Here is a 26,490-nt window from a genome sequence, read left to right as displayed (position 1 = left end):
TTGCTTCTATCCCTACTACAGAGAGACTTTCTCCTTTTTATTACAATTATTGAAAGAACTCTTACCTCTCCAGCTCGTATTCTTTCATTCCTGCTTTTACTGCCTTCATTACCTGTAAGATACATATTAACATGGGACATTCATAGCAGGAGGGAATCTCATATTTATAAATTTATGACTTATGACCAGGTATCTCCTGAGGAACCTATATTACAAAAATATAATCTGTACTTCATTTAAATTTACATCAGTAAATGCACTTTAAAACTACATTGGATATCAAACTCATTTTAATCTTTATAAATGTCTGCAGTCTCCAGCAATAAAGCAAGTTTAATTGCCAAACTTCTATATCCTAATGAAGTGCAGCTCATCCAAACACCAACGCTTAATTCTGAAAGCTCTGGTGAACTTGACAGCAAGTCTTTTTGTTTTACGTTTAGGAAACAGCAGCAAAACAAAACTGTGAACTGTAATATACTAGAGAGGAAGATTCTCTTTTATACTTTGCAGTCTGAATCGACAGAAAACTACTAGAGTCAACACCGTTTTACAACCCATAAGTCTGATTTTTGTTCTCAGATTTGCTGGGAATGTGCACCAGTTCTATTCCTTTGCCTATTTCTGTACTATAAAAGTTCTAGGCAGTTGCTCTACGCAAGACATTCTCTCAGATGTGGTAAGATAATGTTAATTGTTAACAGCTGGACTTGATGATCTTAAAGGTCTTTTCCAACCAAAACAATTCTAGGATTCCATATGATTATTCAAGGATGATGAAGGACCAAGGAGAATGAATGCAAATGACTATCCCTAGACTTTGCAATTTTACAATATTCATTTTAAGATATTTTTACACTTCGCAGTTCAGAAATCTGAGGAGCAGGAGCAAAGGCAACAGCTGAGTCAGTGACCTCATCACCCACTTTTACCCAAGCTCCCTCTGGTCATCACTCAGAAGTCACGGCATCCCTGCATCACTATGTGGAGCACAGGACTGACACACAAGTTAATTCTGCCATCAATACCAGTAGAATAATATGACCCCACTGGTCCAGTGCTAGGTCCAACCTGAGTGGCCTTCCTGAGAGCCTGGCTGTAACTTCGCCAGGTTGCTATATCAACACGACAGCCTCGTGAAGCACTGTTCTGGGGGACATACCCATCTCTGAGGAGCCTCTGAGGAACCGCTGCAAAGAAATGCTCCTTCGGTCTGCAAAGAACTGGAGAGAGTAACCTGCTAGTTAAACTCTTCAGAGCTGCACATGCTGACAAGGGCCAGAAGAATAATCTCCCTGATCTCTTCTTTCTCCATCACTATACAGGAATTTGTGCACACAAGACAGATAGATTGCAAGCAGGTCACCTTCTGCTAGAGCTCCAGCTCTTATCCAAAACCACACTTCATTTCTCACACATCACAAATGCACCAGTGAGTTCAAGGACAATGCAAGGTATATTACTGGGCTGTAATAGGAGGGATATTATCCTCTTATTTCTATCCAGCCTTTCCATTATTTTATTACTAAGCAATTCAGGGTTGCTGGGAACATTTTCTGAGTACTACTGCTACACTAAGAGCAAAAATTATTAACAGTAAAGGATCCATTACCTCTTTATGAGCTTCACTGGAGATTTTATTGGTGTAGCGCAGAACTTCCAACTCCATGTCTGTCTTAATCACACGACTTAAAGAAAAGTAGAACAGATACCAGGTTAGGTTGTGACTTCACAGCTTAAGAATACAAAATTTAAAAAACCTGAAAATAATATGCATCACCTATGGCAAAATTAGATCAAGAACAAAGAGCTATTGCAGTATTCATGACAGCAAAGTTCTGTTGGCAGTGATTCACCATTAGCAAAAACAATCTTACAAAGGTAAGTCACAAGCATTTCAAACACTGGCCTGCATTATTTTAATACTAATAAACAAGTGGTCCAACCAACACATTTTCAACTCATTTGACAATGCATGAGGAACAAAAGCAATGTATTTCTGCATTTGCCATGACTCAAACACTACTTCAAACAGAACAATTCTACAAGCATACTTTATTTACTTTTTAACACAATTTGAAACTACTTTCCATAATGAAATTCCCAGAGCTCCAGAATTTCTATTCAGCACAATCCCAACTCCCACTTATTTGCAATACTTCAAAAGGCAGGGGGACGGGTGTGTGAAGAAATGCTATTTCTGTTCGGTATTTAAAAACTCAAAACATGAAATTCAGAAACCACAGCAGCAGCAGTTACAGCCATAGTGTCCATTTTCCTTCACATGCTTCTGGGGGAAAATAAAATCAAAACAAACCAACTCCCCCCAAACCCTACCCTGTTCTTCATGTATTATGAGATACTGAATTTGTGTCTATTTATGAGTCTCGATACTCTGTTCTGAACCCTCTCAAAAATTTACCCTTAAACTCTTATCTACTTACACTGCTTTCTACCATGTATTTCAAATAAAAGCAGCTATTTAGTGTGACATGAACAGAGAAGCAGAGATAGTTCCAATACCTTCTATTAAAACCCACCAACTCTTTCCACTTGTACACATACTGATTTCCTAATATTTCTCACGCCCATCTCAAAGGCAGCCGTGAAGTACGTACTTACTGTTTACAAAGAACAAAACTACATCTATTGAATTGCATGAAAATATTTAAATTGTATTTTCCAGCTCTAGAGCCTGCAGCAGTTACAAAGTACCGCAACTGTTATATTTTGAAACTGCCATGAAGACACTCCTTTTTTATTCTAACACGCTCCTACTCACACTGCTGTAGAAAACTATTTACTGTATTTCTGCTCCTGTAGTTTGTTTTAATGAGTCCAGAAACAGGTTTCTCAGCCACCAGTGCCTCTGATGTGCGATAAGAGCGTTTCCCACAGACCGCGACTCATCGCTGTGTGGCACAGACACTCCCCTTCAAACACAACTTCTCTGGCAAGAGTGAAGGTGAAAATGCTGATAGCAATCAAAATGCTCTCACAAACAGAAACACAGTAGAGGGGAATGGAGCGACATTCTTAGTCAATTGGAATATGACACAAAATAATAATGATGCACAAACAAGGTTTTAAAATGCCAACCGAGGTGAAAAAATTGCACTGGGATGCTGTAATCTGCTCACCAGGGGTGAGGAAACAAACTTCTGCTTCTGCCGTTCAGTGAAGACATAAAGAACAGTAGCGCAAATACATTCATGTTAGAATGAGGTAGCAAAGGCTTACAGGTTTTTTTTTTTTAAATCCTGTTCTTCGGAAGAGTGCACGTGCTAGCAGGATAATTTAAGACTTGTTTGATGTGCCTTTAAATTGCTTTCAATATACAGTACACATCCCTGATCTGCAAGTGCCTGAAGAATGGGTTGTTTCATAATTCAGTTGTCTAATCTCTTTATTGGGATCTGCCAGTAATACAAGTCAGCAACTGCTCAACAGCAAGTGCAAACAGTATTAATGCCTGTTTTACTTGACTAGGTCATAAGGCTACAGTGTCAAGGTATTTATTTTAATCATAACTTCATACCTATCTTTTTGCATATACCAATTCACGCTCAGCCGCAGACAAACTTTTTATGCAACTCATCACCTCCATTTACACAAGGTCAAGCACTGAAACATTTTACAGAAAATGTTTAGTAATTCTGAGACCTACAAAACCCACTCCCCAACCGTTAGTAGGGAAAAGACAGAGGATGTACAGTTGTGCAGGGAACATGATCAACTCCACCCTCCACTAGATACCAAAAAGAATAAGTCACTGGGCTCCTGTGCTGTCTGCAGTAGTGCTGTTGATGGAATTCTCACCAGCGTGTTTCAGGAGCAGAAAGGCACATATTTCAGCACATTCTCACCGTTTTGATGGCACAAAAAGCAATGCTCTCCCAAGCCAGGATTAAAGCATTGCTAGTCTGTGGTTAGCACTGCTGGGCAACCTTGCCGGTGATGTGTGGTCCAGAGTTCTCATGGTGTTTTCCCCCCAGTTCCAAGACAAGGCTAGGAAGAAAATCCTACCTTTGTTCACAAATATGAACTTCAATGTTCTACTAAAAACAGCTCCTGGACCAGTTGCACAACCTCCATACATGCATTAATATTTTAATGGGAACAAATCACTTCTGGGCTCCAGCTAATACGATTGCAAAAACGTTGAGATTCACCATGTAACACAGTTGTCAGATTAACGGGCAAGACACTCAATGCAATTGAGTTAAAATAGGAGCACAAGTCTCCTACTGTCAGGATTGACCTATAACTTTGACCTTTTTCTTTTTTTCTTTTCCATTTTACCAGTGTAAAAACATTTCTTCTTCCTCAGTCATCCAACAGAAGAGAGAAGCTTTAATACAAACAAGTATCATTTCAGTCCTAAAATTAAGTCTGGGCATTTTAAGTGGCTGGATACCAAACTTCATGCACAACCTATTTTCCATTTAACAGGTTGTCAAGAGCACACAGAATTCGAGGCACCTATGAAGCTGAAACTTGCATAACTCAACTACATTTTCCTAAACCAGTGCTCTCCTCAAAGATACACGAATGTTCGATTCTCTATGTGCATTCACCACTCCTGATCATGCCACCTATTTGCTCCCGGTTACCAGTTTGGTGTTTATCAGCTGCCTCGTTTCATTGTTTATAGTACATGTGTGCACATTTTAAGGCTGCTTTCTGTGATGTGCATGGAAAACGTGGATATATCCACTCCTCCTTGTCTTACTGGAAACATCACGTTTACAGACCACCTAGTAAATATAGATGCTGCCCATGTACACGGCATCCACAGTCCTGCCTCATCTTTGCCCTTTTTCACCTCTGCTGTTGCCTTTCCACATTTATTTATAGAAATTTCTCTAGTTGATATATTTACGCTCTTCTGCAAGCTTTCACATAAAAACTTGCTGACTGAATTAGCATCAAAGCCAATAAACATAGTAATGCACATATGCAAAGCAGAAGTACAATTCTGAAAGACAGTTGCATGAACACCAAATACGGGAGTTCCTCTTGAAACAGTTCAAAAATATGGGCTTGTAGTGATAGGACAAGGGGTAACGGCTTCAAACTGAAAACGGGTAGGTTTAAATTAGATATAAGGAAGAAATTCTTCCCCATGAGGGTGGTGAGGCACTGGAACAGGCTGCCCAGAGAAGCTGTGGATGCCCCATCCCTGGAAGTGTTCAAGTCCAGGCTGGACGAGGCTTTGAGCAACCTGGTCCAGCAGAAGGTGTCCCTGCCCATGGCAGGGGGGTTGGAACTAGATGATCTCTCAAACTATTCTATGATTCTATGTTAAGAGGTTTACAATATACATAAACCTCTGAAAAGAAAAGCAGCATATGTCCAGCTTTAAGACATTAACATACAGTTTACTTTCCCCAAAGAAACAGTTACGGCTTTCCATCAAAGTAACGCAAAATCCAGAATATACGAAATCTTCCACATGTAACTATCAAATCCAATTTCATTGAGGTCACCGGAAAACACAGTATATACGGGCACAAAATGAGCCATATATTGCTAAATGTTTATCTTGTAGCACCACCACAATTATGGCAGACAGACACTGGGATACTAAAGTAACAAAAGGCCATTTTGCTAAGAGCTCGTGCGGAAAAAATTCCTTTTGGTTACTAGGGAGATAATTTGAGCACATTTGGAGTTTGTCTTCTGTTAGAAAACATTTTCTTTTCAAAACAGTGAAATCAATACTTAGCGTATACATTCAGTATCGAATTTGAAATGGAAGGCCTGAAATTTAAAATGAAAGTGTTCAATTGTGTTTGAAAACACACTCACTCGATGAAAAAAAGAAAAAAAAAGATAACACCCTCTGCAAACTGCTGAAATCCAGTCTAAGGTCAGATTCTTTTACGTTTTATCCTTAAGTTTCATAGCAAGTCAGAAAATATTGAGATCTTGAAAAAAGATGAATAAGCAAGGGAGGCAACAGATCCTTAACCACAAATGCTCTGCCCCTTGTCAGTATTGAACCGTTTTCTCTGCATTTTCTTAGAAGACCGTATAATACCGGAGTTGCCTTTTGTAGCTCACAGTTCTCCCTGGCTGGTCCGGAAAGCTCAGCCATTTCACCTCTTGCTGGCAGTTTTGACAGTATGGTATAGATTGGAGTTTTTCTGACAAGCATCGTGTAAAACACAGTAGTTCAGAGTTTGCTGAATTTGAAATGACATGCATCTATGCCAGCATATGATCCAAATGAAACAATTTTCTAGCCTAGAATATAACCTCCCAAAAATTAATCTTCCTAAGAGAAAACTATTCTTAATTTAAAAAATGTTATTGCTTTCCAAAGAAAGGTTCCTGGGCTATAACTTGACATTCCAAGGAAAATTCTACTTTAAGAAGTTTTAATACACATAGCCTGTCATTCATGTATTGATTTCACCAGATGCTTAAACCCCAACAATGGTCTTTAACATACTTCTGACTTAAAACGAAAGCCACCAAACTTGACAAAACCTTTAAAAACACTTTTGAATGCAAACGTGAACTTGGCTTCACTGAGAATTCCCTTTCCTCAAAAGCCAGGTGGAGGGAAGGCGCGTACCAAGCACCTCTCCCCCGTGAGGTCGCAAGGAGCACAAAATCAGAATTCTGGGCTGGCACTCAAAGTTCACAGAACAGATTCTCTCTACACCACAATGAGCAGCTCCAAGTCCTGCTTTTCTACTCTCTCAATGTTCCACCTGTTTTGGTACAACCTCAGGGCATGGACCTCATGTTTGACCATCCCTGAGCTTCCTGAAGAAGATTTAATCCCCCATTAACCCAAACCACAGAGGAGAAAAAGCTTATCAGGTGACACCTTGGTAAGGTGGATGGGACCAGAATGAAAGCTAGCTTGGGAACACACTCGTAGCCCTAATCCAGAGCCTTTCACAGGTAAAATTGTCATCTCTCTCCCCATAGTGCTGCCATACCTACAGATCAAAGCCTGGAAATCAGATCAGGCCCTCCTGTAAGTCTCTTTAAGTCTTCTTTAAGCTAACGAGTATAAAAAGGTGGGAAAACAAGAGGAGCACTGAAATGGCACTGTCAGGTTGAGGATGCAGCTCTCTCCTCTGCTCTTCAAATGGTTTGTCAGGTCCCAGAGAGTCCTTCTCTGGCTGCTGGGCACATAATAATGAAGTGGCAGAGGCTGAAAATTCCAGTGTCTTAAACAACAGAAAAAACTGCAGCCCAACACCACATCAACCAACTAGAATTTGGCAGCAGACACCTCTGCAAGAAAATAAGATGCTATGAAGAACTTCCAATTTGACTTACCCATTCTGTTACTTTTGGAAGCAACGTAGCACAGCATGGGGGGTCTCAAAGCATGCATTAACATTTCTATATCTTCCCTATCAATACCTGTAATGGCAGGAGCTTGACTAGTTAAACACTAATGATATTTCTAAAAGAGAACAGGTCTTTTGCTAAGCTCCTTCTTTACCAAGTATTCCTAACTGTCTTTAATTTGTGCATCCCTACACATCAGCTGCTGAACTCATGTTCTGTCTACATTAGTTAGGACTCTCTACCTCAAAGGTTGACCAACGCTTAGATTCGGAAATCAATTCTCTAAGATAACAACTTTGTTTTGGAAAAGGAAGGGTTTGAATTCTAGAAGGTCAGAATAGGCAAGATTTAAAAATCAGTACCCTGAGCAATTTCCTGTGCTACAAAGCTCTCATATTCCCCCTAGCACTCATAGGCAGGATTTGCAAAAAATGAGTCCCACTACTCCAAGTCTCCGGGTCCACCCACGACTAAGTTACACAAAAATGTCTCAGTAAAGTTCCCCTGCTTCCCACTTTCCTTTCACAACTTTTTTTTGAAGTCATGCTAAGCAATGAAAAATGGCTGTAACAATAAAAATGTGACCTATTAAAATTCTACACGTTCTGAAATCTCACTGCTGTTCAAAAAACACCTCTCCAGCTTGCAAGCTGGCAACTAGATGTAGATGAATACAGCAGGCAGAAGATTGTTCTCAGCATATGTGCTAATAATAAACATTAAACAGAATAACAGGTAATCATACAATCAACCACATTAGTGGTAGTCAAAAGGTACACTTTCCTGTTTCTATTTTAAAACTCTAAGCGTATCTGTCTTAACCAAGGATTTGCTTTCTCATTTCTAGATTAATAAAAAACCTAATTCATTAACAAAAATCCACTGTGTTGTTTCTTCAGTTCATTTCCTAAATGGAAAACTAGAAATCCCAAGTTATGAAGCAATTCTGAGACCAAAGTCAGCAATGGTGACCAAAAGAGGAAAACTGGCAAAATACAGTAGCTTTGCAAGCTGCTAATACACTTAGTCACACTCTTTAATTTTGTCTATTCTAGACAGGCTACAGCAGAATTCCCCTAGAATTACAAACCATAGTTACATGAAGAATAATTCAACAAAATTAATGCTGTTAAAATAAATCCTGGAGAAGTAATAACACCCTATTAAATATTACCTGTTCAGACACAGTTTTCATCTACCTTTGATTTCCATTGGTAGAATATGAATTATCCTCAGTGCTTTTCTTATTCATACAAATTCACATTTACAAGAATGTGATTTAACTCCAAAAGAATGTATATCCAGACACAATGCCGAATAAATGTTACATAAATTCCTCACTTTTCAATGCTGTTACCTAGCCCTGTTTTCACTTCTGTACATTATTTCCACCCCACAACATAATATCAGCTTAAAATTAATACTCATATAGTAAAGTAGGAGGCTTCTGCTGAGGGAATCCCTCTGAAGCAAAGGTACAGGACATAAGCACATTCAACAGTAGTCAAAGATTTTATGCTACTCACCATTCTGCAATTTCAGGATGAAGGATTTTGTTGTTCACATTGAATCTACCAAAAAAAAAAAAGTATATATTAAAAATAGCCAAACACACAACAGCAAAGACTGTATATTTACTTTTTTTTTTTTTTTAAAGTGTCTTCTCTGAGGATGTGAAAACCTGCAAAGGTAAATCTTGTATGGGAACACAGTATAGATCAGTATAGATCCCCATGAGGAGAGTACACACCCCCATCTTCTCTGTGCAGGTATTCTGCTTTACTATTGTATTTTAAGAATGTGCAGAAACTGGAGTAACAGTACATTCAGGATGTACTTAAAAAACTTCTTTCGACAAAATCCACTGCTATGAGTGTGGATTGGACCAGATCAGCCTCCAGAGGGAACCTTCCAAGCAAAATTGTTCCGCGATTTTAACTTTGCTCATCGAACACCCTTCGACAAAACTAAACACAGCGAATTGCTAATTATATCCTTTGTTTTATGCCTTCCGATTTTTGTGTGCACAGAACATGGCACGTGATACACAAGCTCGCTCAGAGGATTGTGAAAAGGAAAACAACCTCTTCTCATCTTTTCCGATCTACAGAAGAGGCAAAGCAAAAGCTTCCATCTCACCTTGGCCTCACGCACAACTTTTTTTTCTGTTTATTTTCTATATTAGTAATTCATGTGTTCTTGGAGCTATTCTGAGGCTCTCTAAACAGTAACATTACAGTGGCCAATAGAGTAAAAAGCTGAGTAATTAAGTGGAACAAAAACAGATTTTCAAGCATTGTTCAAGGGGTTTTTTGCTTACAATTTAAATGTCTAAGGAGTGTTCTGCATCAAAGATATTTTTGTCTGACTCAGGACTGTTGGCTCTTCAGTTAGGGCATTTAAGGGAATTAAAATGCTCCAAGGCTCCCAACAGATCTTCAGAAGAATGTTGTAAGGCAACAATCCATTTTCCCACATTTCTGAAGGAAAAATAAAACCTATTCCAGCTTATTAACCATTCTTTATTCCTCAGAAGGGAACAATTAAAGCACAAATCCAATTAAAAAAATATCTGGAAGTCACTTCTGATCGTACAAGGGTCTTCCTGCATCCTCAGATAGCAGAAGATAAAAAAACTATGCTTCTCTTTTTCAAGAACATATGCTTACAAACTTATAAAATCCTAACAAGGGGAAAGTTAATGGCTTTGTATTCCTACTCCAAGGTAAAACACAACAACTTATCACAACATTCAACAAGGACAAGTTGTATGGTATTCAGTATTATGGGTTTAATTAGAAGCCATTGGAAAAGCAACACAATACATAAAGCCACAAGGCACAGAACAATGCAACATTATAGAATAAAGTTGGTTCTTGCAAACAAGGAAGTCCTGTAAAACCAGAGAAAACAGGCACTCTTTGAATTTAATGATCACTACCCTAACAACGATTACCTATGGAGGCCAATGCAGACATAGTTCTGGAATGGAAGAGCCAGTTAAAGATTATACAGAAGAAAATATACGAATGATATAGTAAAATCAATATATAAAAATTCTAAAAAAACCCCAAAAGCCTGAGCTCCCTGTTTGGCTGGAAAGCACCAACAGACACTGCCACAGAAAATGAAGACGCAGAAGAGCTAGGCTGCAGCTGCAACACCAGACACGAGGACTTTCAATAACTGTCATCAGCGTCAGACAGAAAACAACAGGTCAGTGAAGGCAAGTGTTAAGGAGACACTGCAGCCCTGCACAAAGCTCCAACACCAGCTCTATGCAAATAAGACAAGTATAAACTATGGTTATTATGAAGTAACCAGAGAAAATAAAGGGCAGGGAAGGACAGGTACAGAACGCAGCTGGCTTAGATTCTGAAAATTCAGATCTCTTCTCTCAAGAACCTGACATGCTCACTTTAACCACAAAGAGATGAAACCAAAAGCAAATCAAATGAGCCAAACAGTAAAACTATGAACCTCACAAGAGAAGACTGTCCCTCATCTGAGCAATAAAAAAAAAGGGAGGGGGATTTTACACTGGCACGGGCTTATAATAGCTCAAATAATTCTCTTTTATAAAAGCAATTTCAGCCGAGAGACATACCATCTCTTGCAGTCCCCGGCTTGCACCTTTCATGGCCCTAAAGGCTGTTCTTGAACTTGGTGCTTCCAGAAGTGCAAGTTTTACTTACTGGCTGGGACAGCTTACTATGTGGCAGCTCCTTAAAGTTCTAGTTGCTGTCGATTGGGGCAGCTAATTAAACCCACAGAAAGGCAGCAGGACTGAAACAAGGGGGTGCTGGGGCTGGGGTGGGAGAAGGGGCAGGTGGTCATCAGCCGAAAGGCAGTTTTCTCTCTCATCTGAAAGACAGACTTTGTGGTATAACGTCAAGTATAAAACAAGATCTTAGAGCCCCGGGACACTGCATCAATTCAGATTTGGAAGAGAATCTGACCTGTTGTGTGCAGCTTTTTCAAGGAAGCCAACGATTAAGGATTGAAGTGTCTCAGCCCCCCTGAGCCCGTGCCAGCTGTGGGTTCTGCACGAGTGGTCGCAGGGCCGCCTCCGCACAACTGCTACACTTCTGAAGCTCGTTACCCAAATTATGCTTCACTTCAGTTACCAACAAGGCAGCTAAACAAACCACATCCTAAAAGTTACTGGTTAAATAACAAGTTCAGGGGGAAGAACTTGTCATCACCAATAGTACACAAATGGTTTTTAATTCACATAAATTGTGCACAAAGTCTTACCAAAAAATCACCCTACCTTGTCCCTCCAGCAAAATTTTGATCCCACTAGACAATAAACTTATTCTTAAAAACCATGTACCGCCCTAACATTAAGAGGATCATGGAGATCAATCCAATTCTACATTTTCCTGCAATCTGCAAATTGAAAATATTTAGATGACGAGCTATGTGATCTTGAGGAAGAAAACAAATTGACATTTTGCTACAACTGCAATCTGTAACGTATTTATACTTCCATTTAATCAACACAGAACTAAGAAATGCTACACTGAAAGGCATGTCCAAATTGATTTCATACTCAGTTGTTCTTTAACACGCAAGACAATTTCATTAGTTAAAAAAAAAAAGCCAGAAATCTACACCTCCTGTATAATAACACTGTATAATGAGACCCTCTGTCAGTTTAACAAATACACTTTGTGTGTATACGGTGATAAAAATCTAAAACATATTCATACACAATGTTAGAATTCTCTACTCTTCTTCACAGTCATACGCAACAAGTGCCGTTCTGAGAGAAAAGAATTTACTGAAAAACTTTAAACATCGGGTACAATTGCTTAAACTATCCATCATTTACATCAATTGATTCTGAGGATGAATAAAAACCAACCCAACACAGCACGCAAAGATTTATTCAACAGTGTTTTAAAGAATATGGCACATTAGTGTTTATCCATAAAAGTTCAAAATCCATTTTCTGTATGGTGAGTCACATCAACTCAAAGCACTTTTACAAGTGCTACATAAGCACATGATTAGACATAAAAATTCCTGCACATTTTTCAGTCTGAAAAATGGGTCCACAAATTGGAAAAACAAAAACCGCAACTGTAACAAAACACCCCACAGAACTACCCTCTGTTAGCAAACAGAAATACATATTTCTAGAAAACAATGCATTAGAACTACTTTAGAAACCTGCCTTCTGTGTTCAAGCCACCCGAAGCAAGTGAGAGCAAGTCCTTTCTGTAGGATTCAGAGCGGCTGTAAACAAAGCTGCTGTGAGGGGAGTTACCAGGAACATCACCAGTAAATGGTGCAGGTCTCCTGTCTGAAGTCCCCGTCCCCAAGGGCTCCTGCCCACCGCAGAGCACAGAGACTTCCCAGACACTCTCCATTTCACAGACTGCACCAACATACAAGCTTTTTTTTTATCAGTACAACATACTTTGCTATATGAGAGCGCTATATGTAAACTAATGGAAACTATGATATGATTCACTATTATGGGCTCTATTATCAGCATAAAATTAAGTTGGATCACTGCTAGCAGGACAAAAATAACTTAGGTGTGATCTTCAGGAGGACCATAGAAAAAATGCATGACCACAGTAGTCACTTTGTCTCAAATGACTATTACAGTGGAAAAATGAATCAAATAGTTTAGGTAATTGTGTTCCAGAAGAAGTTCAAAAGGTTCCAAAAGTAAAGGCAGGGAAGCAACATCATTAGGGCAAGAAAAAGGCAGCTTCTGATGGGAGCAGACCAACAGCCTGCAAAGACAACAAGATGCAGCTTTTTCAGGAAATGATACAATTATTTCCATTATTATCCACCAAAAAAAACCCCACCAAAAAAACCACACGAACCCAAACCCAACCAAACCCACACCAGTCATTCTAGCAAAAAAAAAAGACAAATGGGAGCAGGAGCAACACAAAAGAGCCCTTGCAAGTAAATACATCTTGGCCAGGTAGCCAGAAGATGGAAGCAAACGAGACCCCAGGAATACATCATCTGTCAGAAGAGGGTAGTGGATCTCCAGCACATCCAACAACAAAATCAATGCTTGCTCTTCTGTACCACGAGCATGTGGGGGAAGACACCGACCAGACGTGTCAAAGGCAGCAAACTGAACAACTCGGTGCCTCGGGGTGGAGAGGGATGAGGTATCCTGGGTCTCAAAAGAGAAGTATCTGCCAAACAGCTGGAAATCGCCCCAAAAGAATGGGGAAGCACTCCTCCTGGAGAACACCGACAGCATGTTTACCGCAAACTTGGAAGCCAGCAATAAAATATCATTAAACCCTTTAAGTGTTGCAGGAGACGTGATAAAATCTCAAGTGCTAAATGGAGTGGCTTCCTACCTTAACGTTGACTACTAATAGAATGTGTTACTAATTAAACTCTAGTGTTTAGTGAAATTCAGGGGGGAAAAAGGGCTTTTTGGTACTTCAGACAGACCTTTTATATCACTCCCATAATTAATTACTGCTAGAGTTAAAAACTGTTAACATTTCATGTGGAGGTGTCTCAGATAAAACCAGAGGTATCGTTCCGCACAGATGTTGGAGTCCACCTGTATCTGCAGAGTGCAAGATGACTGAACATCTGCTTGGTCAAAGAAACAGAGCATCATACTGCTGTGACAGCAGAGAAAACACCAAATATTCATTAAAAACTACTTGCTTATATTCTGGAACAGTTTATATTTACTTCACTGGGCAGTAAAAGATGTCCAAATGTCTGCCACCCTGGTTCCAAATATCCCTGACAGAAACATTGAGTTTCCATTCAGGTTGTACAGGGAAGAACAAAGGAGTTATGGAAACAGATTCCAGATTTCAGTTTACACGACAGAGAAAAGATGATCCCAGCAGAAAGCGTGCTCTCGGACTACAAAAATGAGTGCCCAGACCTGCAGCAAATTCTGTGCATTACGATCATCACTGCATAGCTAATATGTTGCTGACAGAGGTGGATGGAGAAAAATACAGTGGGGTGGCTAGGAGTCAAGGATCGTAAAAAAGGCCATGTACTCAACATCTCATCACGAGTGTTTATTTTAACAGGCTTTTTTGTGGGAGGCTTTGTTTCTTTTTTGCCATATACTTGAGCTAAAATGGAAAATTATCTAATTTTAGGATGTCATAACAGAACAGACAGTTGTATTTCATTCAAAATTGAGGCCATCATCCTCACATCCCAGAGAGGCTGTGATGTGTTTTTATTTACTGCCTTTTCAAAATACCGCATGCAGGAGGACATTTTCACCCCATTAGTAACCAAACTTCATAAAAAGACATCACCAAGGGACACTAGAAGATCACATCTAGGCAGAAAAGTTATATTTTATTTTACACCTGTAATGCAACATCTTTTCAGAAGACTGCGCATACCAGAATCCCTAATATCTACCTTAATATGGTACAAGGAAGTCATTGAGAGAAGCTACTCTTGAAGATTCATTTTCTGAAATCTGAAAACCAAATAGTCCAATCCCAAAAGTGGAAATGGAGGTAGAGGGATGGATATGTTTGGTTTTAGATACATAAAACAAACACAGAGAAAGGGAAACATTAGATGACTTTATATGCAAAAGAGATTTCCAAAAAACACACCACTGTATTTCAAGACATTAGAAACATGTCAAATATTTTGTTTCCGAAGAAATACCGACACATTTGATCTACCATTCAACATCCTGTCATTAGGAAAAAACATAATTTAATGTGAAATATAAAATAAATTCAACATAACCATGCAATAATTAATGTATAAAAAAAGCTTTGTCACTTACTGGCTGATTCCCTCAAATGAAGCTTCTTTGGAGACATTTCCACTATCAGTATTAATGCCACGCTGGGAGGGAAAAGATTAAAAGGATTGTGACTCTGAGCCAAACACAAGTATTCAAAATTTAAATCAGAGGGAGAACCTGATGGCAGTAAGTCTTGATAAAAACTTAAACATAAGCTTACTTGACTCACTATAAATAAAAAAAAAGCAGACTGCTTGTTCAAATGCTGACCAATTTAAGAAATTATTTGTTTCATAGGAGACAAGTGTAGAACTCAGGTCAGGATGTACTACTTAGGAATAACGACAAGCTCTGATTTCTAATTCCCTTATGTCTTGAGAGGCAGCTAGGAGACCTATATAATAATAAAGGGCAAGGGAATAACAAACAGGGAAGGTTTCTTCTTAAGTAATTTCATTTAAAAATAAATTATTACACGCTGCCTTGGCAAGGCTTGGTATTTAAATTTGCATGCCGCTCCCCTACAGCCTTCCTTTCAAGCAAATAGAATAAGCAAGAGGATTTTGGCTGCTACAAGGCAGATGAAGACTTCTGACATGTGTCTGGGAAACCCTGTGGAAAAACATTCCAGTTCTGTATCTGGAATGAGACCACAAGAGGAGAGGACCGAGTTTCCATTCAAAGTAAAGAGAGTGTTCTTCCCTTCTCTGTATGCCTCTCATGGCAGTGGGAGGAATGCAAAAGCATCACAGCTCCATCCTCTCAGCCAGGAGTTACACGAAAATTCCCAACTACAACAGGATGCCCATGGAGTGACAACTAATAGACAACCTGATGTGCAGAAACAAATGGTAAGAAGCACAAGATGGTCAAACATTCCCTTTCCCACACATTTCTCTTAAAGAACATGAAAAAAGCTGTAGGGTCATCTTTTATACGTGTATGTGTGTGTGTATAGAAATATAAGTGCAAGAAGGACTGAAAACTATTGAGGGCCTCTGTTCTTAATGGATAAAGAAATCAGATCTCATTCTACATGACTGCTTAAGGAGGAATTTTTGGTAAGAATTCTGTGTGGCAACTATAATGGGAAAAGAAGAAATCCAGGAGCTGCCACTGCATCTGCTGTAAGGGAAAGCTCAGAGTCAGGAAATAATTTCTGAATAGATTGGAGACAAGAAATCAGATACTTTTAATCGTGAGAGATTTACAAAACATCTGTCAAGGAAAGAAGCTGGGGGAGGGGTGATGGGGAAGAAGAAACTTGCACAGGCTTTACCATCCATTCATTCATCCTTCTTCCAGAGAAGCACCATTCACAATACTTGGCAGCTGTGTGATATCACTCCCTCCTCTCAGAAGTTTTTCCTACCAACCCACTCAATGAAGAAAAAGTGTTCCCTGAATCCATGTGTGATTCTCACAGAAAGGCCCAAACATGCTCACGACATGACAAGAGCAATAGAAGAGAAAAATGGACTCTGGAGCCATTGTACATAGGTTGGAAGACAGTATGGTCCACGTAACAGAGTCTTCTCATGTTTTACCAGAGAACAGATAAAGCAGAGAGAATATACACTGCAAGGCCAGAGGTTACAAATCTTGAGATCATGGAGGAGCCAGATGACTAGATGACTATACACAGGTGGCTTCAACTTGGCAAAGATGGGGAGGAAAAGATAGGGAATGACAGTGCACAGAAATACTCAATAAACTGATCTCCTTATTGAAGAAAACACGTAGTTATTCTTCAGAATAATATGACTCACCAAAGTAAGCAGCACAGCAGGATTCTTCGAAGCCAAGACACTGGATATCTAAAAAGAAGTTTTAGATTGCTATTATTTTTCTCTTTTTCTTCCTTATAATCACATTGACACCAATGTCATCAACATTTGCTGCATACAAAGTAAACGAGCTGCAAAGACAAAAAATGCTCCTCTGATATCTTTCAGAAATTGTAGTATTACCTGTCACTTGCAACAAGAGTCAGTAAATCACAAAGTATTTAGACAGAAACACCGTGCTTAAGTTCATGGTGTTCTTTAAACACATAGATACCAACTATAACTTAAGATTGAGTCTATTGTCATCATTTGGAAGACAGAGGAAATGAGAGCCAAAAAGTTCCCTCAGTATCTTTCAAACCTTTACAAACTGAGAACAAAATCATTGGACTCATAGAGAACTGGGCTTTCAGAGCAGCTGCAGAAAGGTGGGCACTCAATTACACATTACTTGAAGCAATGAGCAGATGACTTAACTCCATGGAGCAGAGCTCTATGAGCTTTAAACAAGCTTAATAGCACGCTGATAATATTAACAAAAGAAGGCTTATGGCAGTGAGGTATAAAAATACCAATTCCACATTCCTCAGGGTTTGTTTTGTTTTTTTTTTCTTCCTCCCCATGAAACATCAGAATTACATGCTCACACAGGTTGGTCATTTGTTGACATAAAACTATCCTGTAAATGAGGCCCCTAGTGTCCTGATGGTGGAAAACCAATTCCTTGGCAAACCAGGCAAAAGTTAGAGGAAGAACCTTTGAAAGCTGAACATTTTCACTGCAAGCTTCAATAGCTTCTAAATTCCATCCATGTAGTCCAGATGGAAAACGGCCTTTATTTTGGGACAATTTACTGGTCCACATAACGAGCTCTTGTTCCCATCAATGAGTTTTTTGAGCGGTAAGGAAGCACAGAACAGAACCGCAATAAAGGCATTTGTTGATGGAAAGTGACCTAAAACAACTAAGGTGATCCAAAATAAATTTTTAAAAATAAGATACGCATTTTCCACTTGCAATTTTCGCCATGTGACAGATGAGCACTGCAGGACCTGCAGTCTACATGATTCCAACTCACACGTCAAAAAGTAACCTCTCCACAGCTTCCTCCAGCCCCAGCTACTGAAATACAGGATCAAACTTTACTTCGTAGCTGGACTCATTATGAAAATGAAGTAAAACATCCTCACAGCTGATGAGAGCAAAATTTTTGGTCTAGTGAGTCAGAGTTAGTGCTCTGCAGGGACAGAAGTATCAGAGTCTTCCTTTTCAAGCTGCCCTCCATGAAAATCACCCACAGAGCTTGGCAGGAATATTGCCCTCACCCTGCTGAGCCTTCCTACCAAAGAAAAGGCAACTGGCCAGGTGCATAACTACGCAAACATCTGCTCAGAAATGAAATGAGAAACCTAACTGAGCAAGCCACACTTGCATTTGAAAATACAAATATATTTGCTTATTCAAATACTAGAATGATTCAACATAAACTAAGAGTAAGGCAGGCAGCCTTTCCTCACAGCTCTCTGGAGGCATAAAATAAATGTAGGTTTCCAAGTCAGAGCTAGGACACGCAACCTCCCCGACAGCAATCTCCTCCAATCTCCAAGGCATTGCAGAAAAAGTATTTAGCAACACGTTTCTGTTGGATAAAGACACAGGCTGACAGGTCTCATGATGCACAGAACGTGTTCATGAGACTGTTCTGATTAAGACCTTGATGTTCAGCCTTTAAAAAAAAAAAAATGTACATGCGCTTTATAAGAATGAAGGACACTTTCCACTAGCTGGTGGGGGGAAAAGGTCCTACCAAGTCAGGAGACACCCAGTAAGCAGAGGAGTGAAATTAAACAAAATCACTGATACATATTGATTTTGTATTCACTGAAAAATATTCAGCGACAGACAACTCACCTCATTCACGTAGTGGACTTCATCGACAGTGTACTTTTTCCTGAAGAATTCAGGGGGATGAATCCTTTGGAAAAGAAAAGAAACATTTGGATTTAGTTTTACTGTTATATTTAATAAGGCCACAGACAGAGAAATAATGTCCTCTACTATCACAATAACAGAATCAGATATGAGGAATGTTTTAATAATCTTATCCTTGACTCCATTTCTCAAAATAGGAGATTACACAGAAAAATGCCATGGCTAGAAAAATCAGCGTGCTTTAATCCAGTCCAAACTTGATACTTAGATTCCAGGGTCTCCTCCTGAATTTAAGGGTTTTTTTTCCCCATTCACTGTACACAAGACAGTTTTGTTAAAGATTTTGCCATGCCATTTATATACATCTTTCCAACCCACCAGACATTGGAAAGATGTGGAAATAGCAAAAGACCAGTTTGCCCTGTATTATATTCAAAGTATGATCAAAACGTTCATTTTCTATCTGGTAACCCCTCTGATGTGAACATGAAGCAGACTGAGGGCTATTAAGACATGGACTCTGCTGCCTCTGTTCCTCAGGACAGCAGATATTCATTCCTCTAACAGAACACGGCGTGCAACTCCACATGCCCGCATCCAAAACTAAATCACTTCTGCTATTTTCTCCTGATACCCAACTAGAGAGTTTTTTCTAAACGCAAGAAGAATGCAGGAATCCTGTGAAAGATCTGCTCGCAGTCAGTCGGGGCACACACTGGTGTGGGTCAGCGCCCCGGGGCTCCCCACTGGCCCCCTGGTACAGGGGCTGTACCATCGCTCCTTCCTCCACTTTATGGTAGCAGCCAGTTATTCACAAGACTTCAGCCGCTGATTACAATCTCTATCCCTCCGAAAACTGAAATAACCAGTGTCATTCTGAAAATGTGAAATCAAAAGAAAAACAAATTAAAAAAATAATAAACCCACCCAGCATACATTCTTTCACAGAGTAAAGAAAATGAGAGAAAAAAATGTGGTTGGAAGAGCTGGAAGGATGCTCTGCATTTTGCTTCCTGAGAGACACTTCCTGAGGTGTGCACAGGACCGACCCTTCAGCTGGTTAAACATTAGACTGCAAGAGCACAAAACCAGCTGAGGAAATAATAAATCAGGCTGGAGACCAAAGAACATTTCTACCCCGTGCAGTGAGGAACAGCAGAAGTGGTGGGACAAACAGCTCAGCATCTTTAGGAAGTGCTCCGTATCTAACGCATGTGCCTCAGTCACCTGCAGTATGAGGAGGTCAGAGATCCCATTTACAGCATTTTTTCAACTTTGTGCACTCATTTTTCATTTTACATTCCTGTATGCTCCAAACAGTACTAGGCTGAGACACAAGCGATGACATGAAAATGTTTATGGTGTTCCCAAGAAGTAAATCAGAGACTTTTAAAAAATTTATCTATGAAAGCACTACTCAAAAATAACACAAAAATATCTCATTTTATGTTCCCTTTTATAATGCCCCTTCTGTGGACTTTTCCCATCATTGTTGGAGATTTCAAAGGAATTATCATTTATCTTCTCTCCCTGGCTAATTTCACATCTAATTTCTAAAAAAATCACTATATCCCCTTATCTTTCTATACCCTGTATTTTATAGTTCCCTTACCTCCAACTTTTGCATACTCTGTTTCTCCTACAGGCATCTCCTCCTCCCCTCCTTTATTCCTCACACATTCAAGTACTTTAATATTCCAAAACCATCACAAACAGATTTAGCAATTTCCATTTTTGTTCTCTTTTACAGTTTCAACCAATTCATCTGGTATCAGAAGAATCCTAACTGTAAAACCAGCTAATTTATGGCCAACAGTAATTTATGGTAATATATGCTCTTTAGAGCAATACCTCCAAAGTACCATTTACAATCAGCTGCATTGTTTGAATCGAAGAACTGTTTCTTGTAAATATTTCTTAAAAGTACACCCACAAATGTTCAGGATTTTATTCACTTAATGCAGTTTAAGTAAGAGTAGGTCTCATTTTCCAACATGACAATCAGAAAACTTCTGACTTTTCACAAGCTGTTTTTCAATTATTTTTTTTTAAACTTGCCTCCTATAATTGTGTGGTCTACAGCACACTGCTGCTAATTTAATTCTTTGGTTATGGTTAATATTAATCCATTATTGATCCCATTCCAGCTGTAAGCCCTCCTACATCTCTTCTTATATACACTGTCACTCTTTTGAGGAACAAAAGTAGCTCATCAATCTTTCAAGGCCAAGGATTTTTTCTCTACTTTGAGAGAAAGAAAACAGCAGCTTCCACAATCCTCCATCCTCCCTCCGCTATTAAACTAGGTCAACTTCCCGATACTCTCGACTCCACTACACCTAATGACAAGCTGTCACATTCCCAAACGTGTACCTCCTTGCTGGTCTTGTTCTTGCTACCTTGCTCAGAAGTTTTTTAGTACAAAGTGGAGAGCCAGACCTCAGCTCCTCTCTGAAGCACTCGAGGCTCTGCTTCACTTCTTTCCTTCAGCCACCCACCTCCTCTGACTAGCTGGTAGAATAAATTCATGTACACTTGCCACAAACTATCATCCCCTACCCATCGCATGGGAAGCACGATGCTCCAGCGATGAAGTCACCTCTCCCACCGGGAAGATTTCTGCAAGGACCTGCCCTTTGCAAAACCATACAGGTAGAAGGAGAAAGTGCACATGGAAGTCTGCGTTAGAGTGGAAAATTTCCGTGCTGTCTCATATAGAAAAACAGGACAGATGGCAAAACAAAAGCTCAGGGAGAAAGAGGAGTAAAGATGATCCTCATCCCGACCTTTCCGTATTCTCTCCAGTCTCTTCAATTTTTTCCCAGTTTAGCGGGGATCTATGAAAGATTATTATGCACCAACATTGTAGTTACTGTAAAAAGGCACAAGTGCAGAGTTCTTTAGCAGATGCTCAATATTCATTTTTATCCAATTTAAATGCAAAACAGGCTGAAGTCTAGAAGTGACTATCACTGTCACGGGGTACAGTACCTTCCACAGAATGCTCGCTGGCAGTATGAAAATCAGAAGTTACATTCAGCTACGATAATTTCAAAAGTACATCTGATACTTCACGGAGATGAGGAGTACATCTCTCTGCAAACAACTCTCAGGCAGGTAGAATAAGTTAATTGGTTACAATTTTTAGGTTTGGCTTTGTCTTCTGTAGTGCTGCAATGGGCTGCCAGTTTCAAAATTCTGATTAATCACTGCAGAGACTACATGCAAAAAACCCACAGCGAGTCATAAATTAATTAGAAGGATTAGTCAAGTGGAAGATATGATCCCAGATATTATTGAATCATGTCTCTCCTTACCTATCAAAAAACTCCAAAACTTTTGTAAACAGGTGTGAACAGACGCAACGGTCTAATTTTTACAGGCTTTTTCAGGGGAAAAAAGAATGTGCAAAAATTTTTAGATTCACTGGCAACATAAATTAACAAAAACCTTCAGAGATAAATGCACTTTTAAAAGGCTCAATATCCTTGCCCTATAGTTTTATAACTCCAGTCAAGCAAACATTAGTGTTCATTAGAAATGTCAATAGTTAGCTTCCAGAATAGTAGGAATCATCATTTTATCTTATAATACAAATAAGCAACTCCAGACTCCTGGAACTGCGTCGTGCCCAAGCACACATGCCCAAGTAGCTATGAAAAATCTGGCAGCTCATAGTTTACAGCCATTAAAAAGAAAATGTAAGAGTCAGCACCTGAATTTATTTACAAGAATACAGTCTCCATTTTTTGTCTCCATTTTTTGTTACCATAGGATCCCTTAAACAAGAGACTGTCTCTAGTTCACCACTTACAATTCATCACAATTTCCAGTCCAGTGGAAAAGCTTGAGGAATTTTGGGTTAAACATCAAAGCTGTTTACATTCTGCTGATGCTTCCTACATACTCTTCCCTCTTCCATGTTCTTCTACCCAATCTAGTTCACCTGCTTGGTTTCTTACTCTCAAGATTTTCATAGCAAGTGGGAAATGCTGAAGATGGCCTAAACATGTGAAGCTACATTTTTAAGACAAGATTCAAATTCTGATGCACTGTCTCATTTTAACAGCTCAAGTTTTATTAAAGCACCAACTATTCAAGATTCACCTTTCAACCATAATGTGATAACTTTATTCAAAACAAAATTCTGCTGAGGTGGCAATAGGAAAAAGAGGAGGAGAAGCAGCAGCAATACTTTCACTATAAAAATACAGTGTGAAACATTAAGTCAGACAGTAAAGTAATAGCTCACATTAGCTATACCTCTTTTCTCTGTGTGGTGTTGAAAACTAGTAACCAGGAATCCCAGTCAATCAGCTTAGCAAAAACTTCCAAGTTTAGAATAAACTTTTCTGTTTGGTTTAACTAAATTCAAGGTGGTACACGATGGCATGTTTAAAAATGAAGATGCTTCACCAAATCACAACCTAATCATGCCAGTGCAGATTTTGCCAACAGCTTTGACAGACCACAGTATTATAACTGGCTCCACTTCAATGCGACCCTTCAAACAGGAATGTAATACTCACTCCTCTGTTTATCCATCAGTAAGATGAACAGCTCTGACAGCCCATGTATAAACATACCAAAAAATAGATTTTGAAGCTTTTGTATAGTTGGACAAAATTTAAGCCTCATTTTTTCCGCACTATTTTACTAACCATGTTGTGTTTCCACTTTAAACCCAATAAAAACTTGGTCTCATTGTCTAAAACCACTTTAAAGCTGTTGTTCATTACATTGCATAAGAATTCATTACAACAAATCTTCAGAGATTTGTACAAATTTGACATCACTGTAAGAATTCCATTAAGCAACATTTCTTTGTATTCTGAAGGACTCTGGAGCAAGAGCCATGTAATACCAACATGATAAAAGAGTGTTCTAGTTTTCAGAAATGCATTCAGAAGAGATGTACAAAATGAGATGGATCTAAATCAAAATGCCAAAGAAAAACTGAACAGAATTTATAACAGCTGATAGCTATTCCTGAAAGAAACACATCTAAGCCAACTGCTAATACATTTGCAACCTAATTGCCAATACCTATTCATATGTATACATCTCCATTTGCATCTAAACATTCTTCCAGACAATCTTCAATATATATATAAAAACTTTTTGCTACGGGTTGCTTTGTATTTGCATTTTTTAATGTTTCTAGGACAGATTTTCCGTTTTTTATATTGCATCAGCTCAAAAATGAAATCGGCCTTTCTTGAAGTAGTCGAATTTAGCTTTTCTTCAGGGTTTCAGTTGGAGTTCCTAATTCAAGATTACTTATGTTACTGTATAGCCTAGAATGTGAAACTGTTCCTGTTGGAAAAAAAAATATTCTTAATGGTATGTTCATTACACAAATTTGAGAAATTCTAGTTGGCACTAATTTCAAAACATTTTCTACAAATACTGCATTTTGTTACTGAATGATTACAGACGCACACTCAGATATGTACATACACACCTCCAAAACGACCTGAGCACCTTGAGCAGAGCAAGTCAACGGCAGGAGGTCCCAAGCTTCCTGAAACATGGCAAGCTGACTGCATCAGCTCGTCTAGAAGTTGCATAGGACTCTTCTCTCCCAACAACACAGATTAATCAAAAAACTTTAGCTTTCTGCACCCTGTTAAGACCAAGAAGCGACACTGTTCACTGCACCAGTCAGTTCTGCTCATAGACATTCAGAGTCCACTGAATTGCAAGGTCCCTCCATAGGGCTGTCTTAATTTCAGTGCTACTTTTACATACCTCACATTTCCTAACATATCTGCAAGTGATTCACAGATCATAAAAGCTAGGAGACATCAGAATAAGCACATTTATTTCATTTTCAGTTGGATTTCCAGATGCTTGGATTTTCAGACACCTGAGTGCCATCGTCTTGAATGTCCTCACGCGGCATGTGCAGGACAACCAGCCGATCAGGCCCAGTCAGCATGGGTTTGAGAAAGGCAGGTCCTGCTTGACCAACCTGATCTCCTTCTATGACAAGGTGACCCACTTAGCAGTTGAGGGAAAGGCTGTGGATGTTGTGTAAACTTCAGTAAAGCCTTGCATGAAATGCATGAAAACCTGTCCAAGCTCATATCACAAAACCAGAAGAGGAAGATTCTTGATGCAGTAAGACAGAAAAGCTAAAACTAGCAAACTTGGCTGTAAAGCTTTCCGCTTTCCTGGAATACAATAGTATTGCTTTCTCCATTCCACCTGAACTCTCACCTTCAGAGCAACAGATGTAAAACACCACTTTATAGCAAATTTACTTTGTCTTGAGCAAACAGTCTCTCCCCAGCAAAGCAAACACCTACATTAGCCTGCGCACAGCGCTGTGCGTGGCACGGCGGGATGCACCGTTCACTGCCAGCGAGTCATTGCACAACTTACATCACACTTCACCTCACTTACATGAGAGGAAACACATGCACAAGAAGTGAACTGGACAACAGTAGTCTTCAGCAATTGAAGTTCTACAGAGTCAACAACTCATTTCTTGGGTCTTGCCAGAATGAGCTTAAAGCAGAGTAAAAGTTTCAGTGGGGCTGCATTCTAAGAAACAGAACCTTGGCAAAAATTAAAGCAGATGAATAGAAATACATCAGCAAAGCACACAGAGCTGCAGGAGGAAACGGGATACAAAAGCAGTGTTTTAACACGGTCAGAGATTCACCAATAAACTCCCTCCTCATTACAATATCATCACATTAGCAGATGGCAAAGCATTAGCCAAACAAGAGGGTGTCAAGAACTGCTAGAAAGAACAACACAGGAGGCTTTATGAGATACCAGCAGATGTTCCTGACTTTGTCCAAAAAATGCAATCACCTATATATCCAAAAGGAATTTCACCATCTCAAACAAGAAGACTAAAAGGCATCAAGCTAGATTTAAAACAACACAGTACTAATGCATTCACTGGTATCGCAGCCTGCCTCCAGCAGTGTTCTGACCACCTTAACGTTACCCCCTTTCCACATTTCTCCAGATTTCTGTTTTATCCTTTGAAAGACAGAAGTACCTGCACACACGTAAACTCAAGACTCCTTGCTCCTTTTGATACAGTCCAGAGCAAGACGGATTTTGAGAAAATAACAGAATTTGAAAGAAACTGAAGATGAAGACTGAAGCTGGCTTGCCTGGAAAGGGTGACCAGGGCTGTAACTGAAGCCACGTCCAGCAGAGACACAGACCGGTAGAGTCCACATGCATGATGCTGGGTGTGTGATACGGGACTTCCCAGTCCTACATACAGAGCATGCGGAAGAGTAACTGCGAGCAACATACAGACCCTTGGATCTCTGAAATCAGAAATAAAGTATTGAGGAGACTCTCACGGTTCTTCCTAATAAAAGCCAAGCTCGGAGCTACCTATTTCATCTACTTCAAATACACAGCCTCACTGCTCCTGCTCAGCTATTCCCACCACAGGCATTCCTCAAAGACAAAAAGTTCTTTAGGCTTTCTGTAAATTCCACCTCAAAAGACAGTGCCTCAATTAGACATTTAAGAGATACTATCAAGAGCTACCCCCCAAAAAACCCAAAACACAGAAAATTTTCAATAGGTAACTTTTGCTTTATTTCACTCTGCAAATAAAATTCTTCCTTGGAGAGAAGGGCTCTATACTAGTAGAGAAAAAAGCCGTAACAAAGGAAATGTTTATACACTGAAGTCCCTGAAAGATTTCTTGTAGCTTAAGACTGCTGACAAATA

General features: G+C 39.4%; 1 protein-coding gene across 2 annotated transcripts in view; it reads right to left on the bottom strand.

The window, feature by feature from the left end:
* The window catches only part of PEPD (peptidase D), a 131,740-nt gene that overhangs the window by 92,529 nt on the left and 12,721 nt on the right, over positions 1 to 26,490 (bottom strand). Inside the window, exons 4-9 of one of the 2 annotated variants that reach the window (XM_065640860.1) lie at positions 18,757 to 18,820; positions 16,828 to 16,875; positions 15,098 to 15,159; positions 8,844 to 8,888; positions 1,613 to 1,688; positions 66 to 112 (exon numbers count right to left, since the gene is read on the bottom strand). In XM_065640860.1, coding sequence (XP_065496932.1) covers positions 66 to 112; positions 1,613 to 1,688; positions 8,844 to 8,888; positions 15,098 to 15,159; positions 16,828 to 16,875; positions 18,757 to 18,820 — 342 coding nt within the window. The remainder of the gene's footprint in view (positions 1 to 65; positions 113 to 1,612; positions 1,689 to 8,843; positions 8,889 to 15,097; positions 15,160 to 16,827; positions 16,876 to 18,756; positions 18,821 to 26,490) is intronic. The other variant, XM_065640861.1, reaches the window with a different exon arrangement.

The sequence above is a fragment of the Caloenas nicobarica genome, chromosome 9 (assembly GCF_036013445.1).
Source record: "Caloenas nicobarica isolate bCalNic1 chromosome 9, bCalNic1.hap1, whole genome shotgun sequence".
Taxonomy (NCBI): Eukaryota; Metazoa; Chordata; class Aves; order Columbiformes; family Columbidae; genus Caloenas; species Caloenas nicobarica.
Note: the sequence above shows the minus strand (reverse complement) of the source record. Positions and strands in the feature narration are given on the sequence as shown.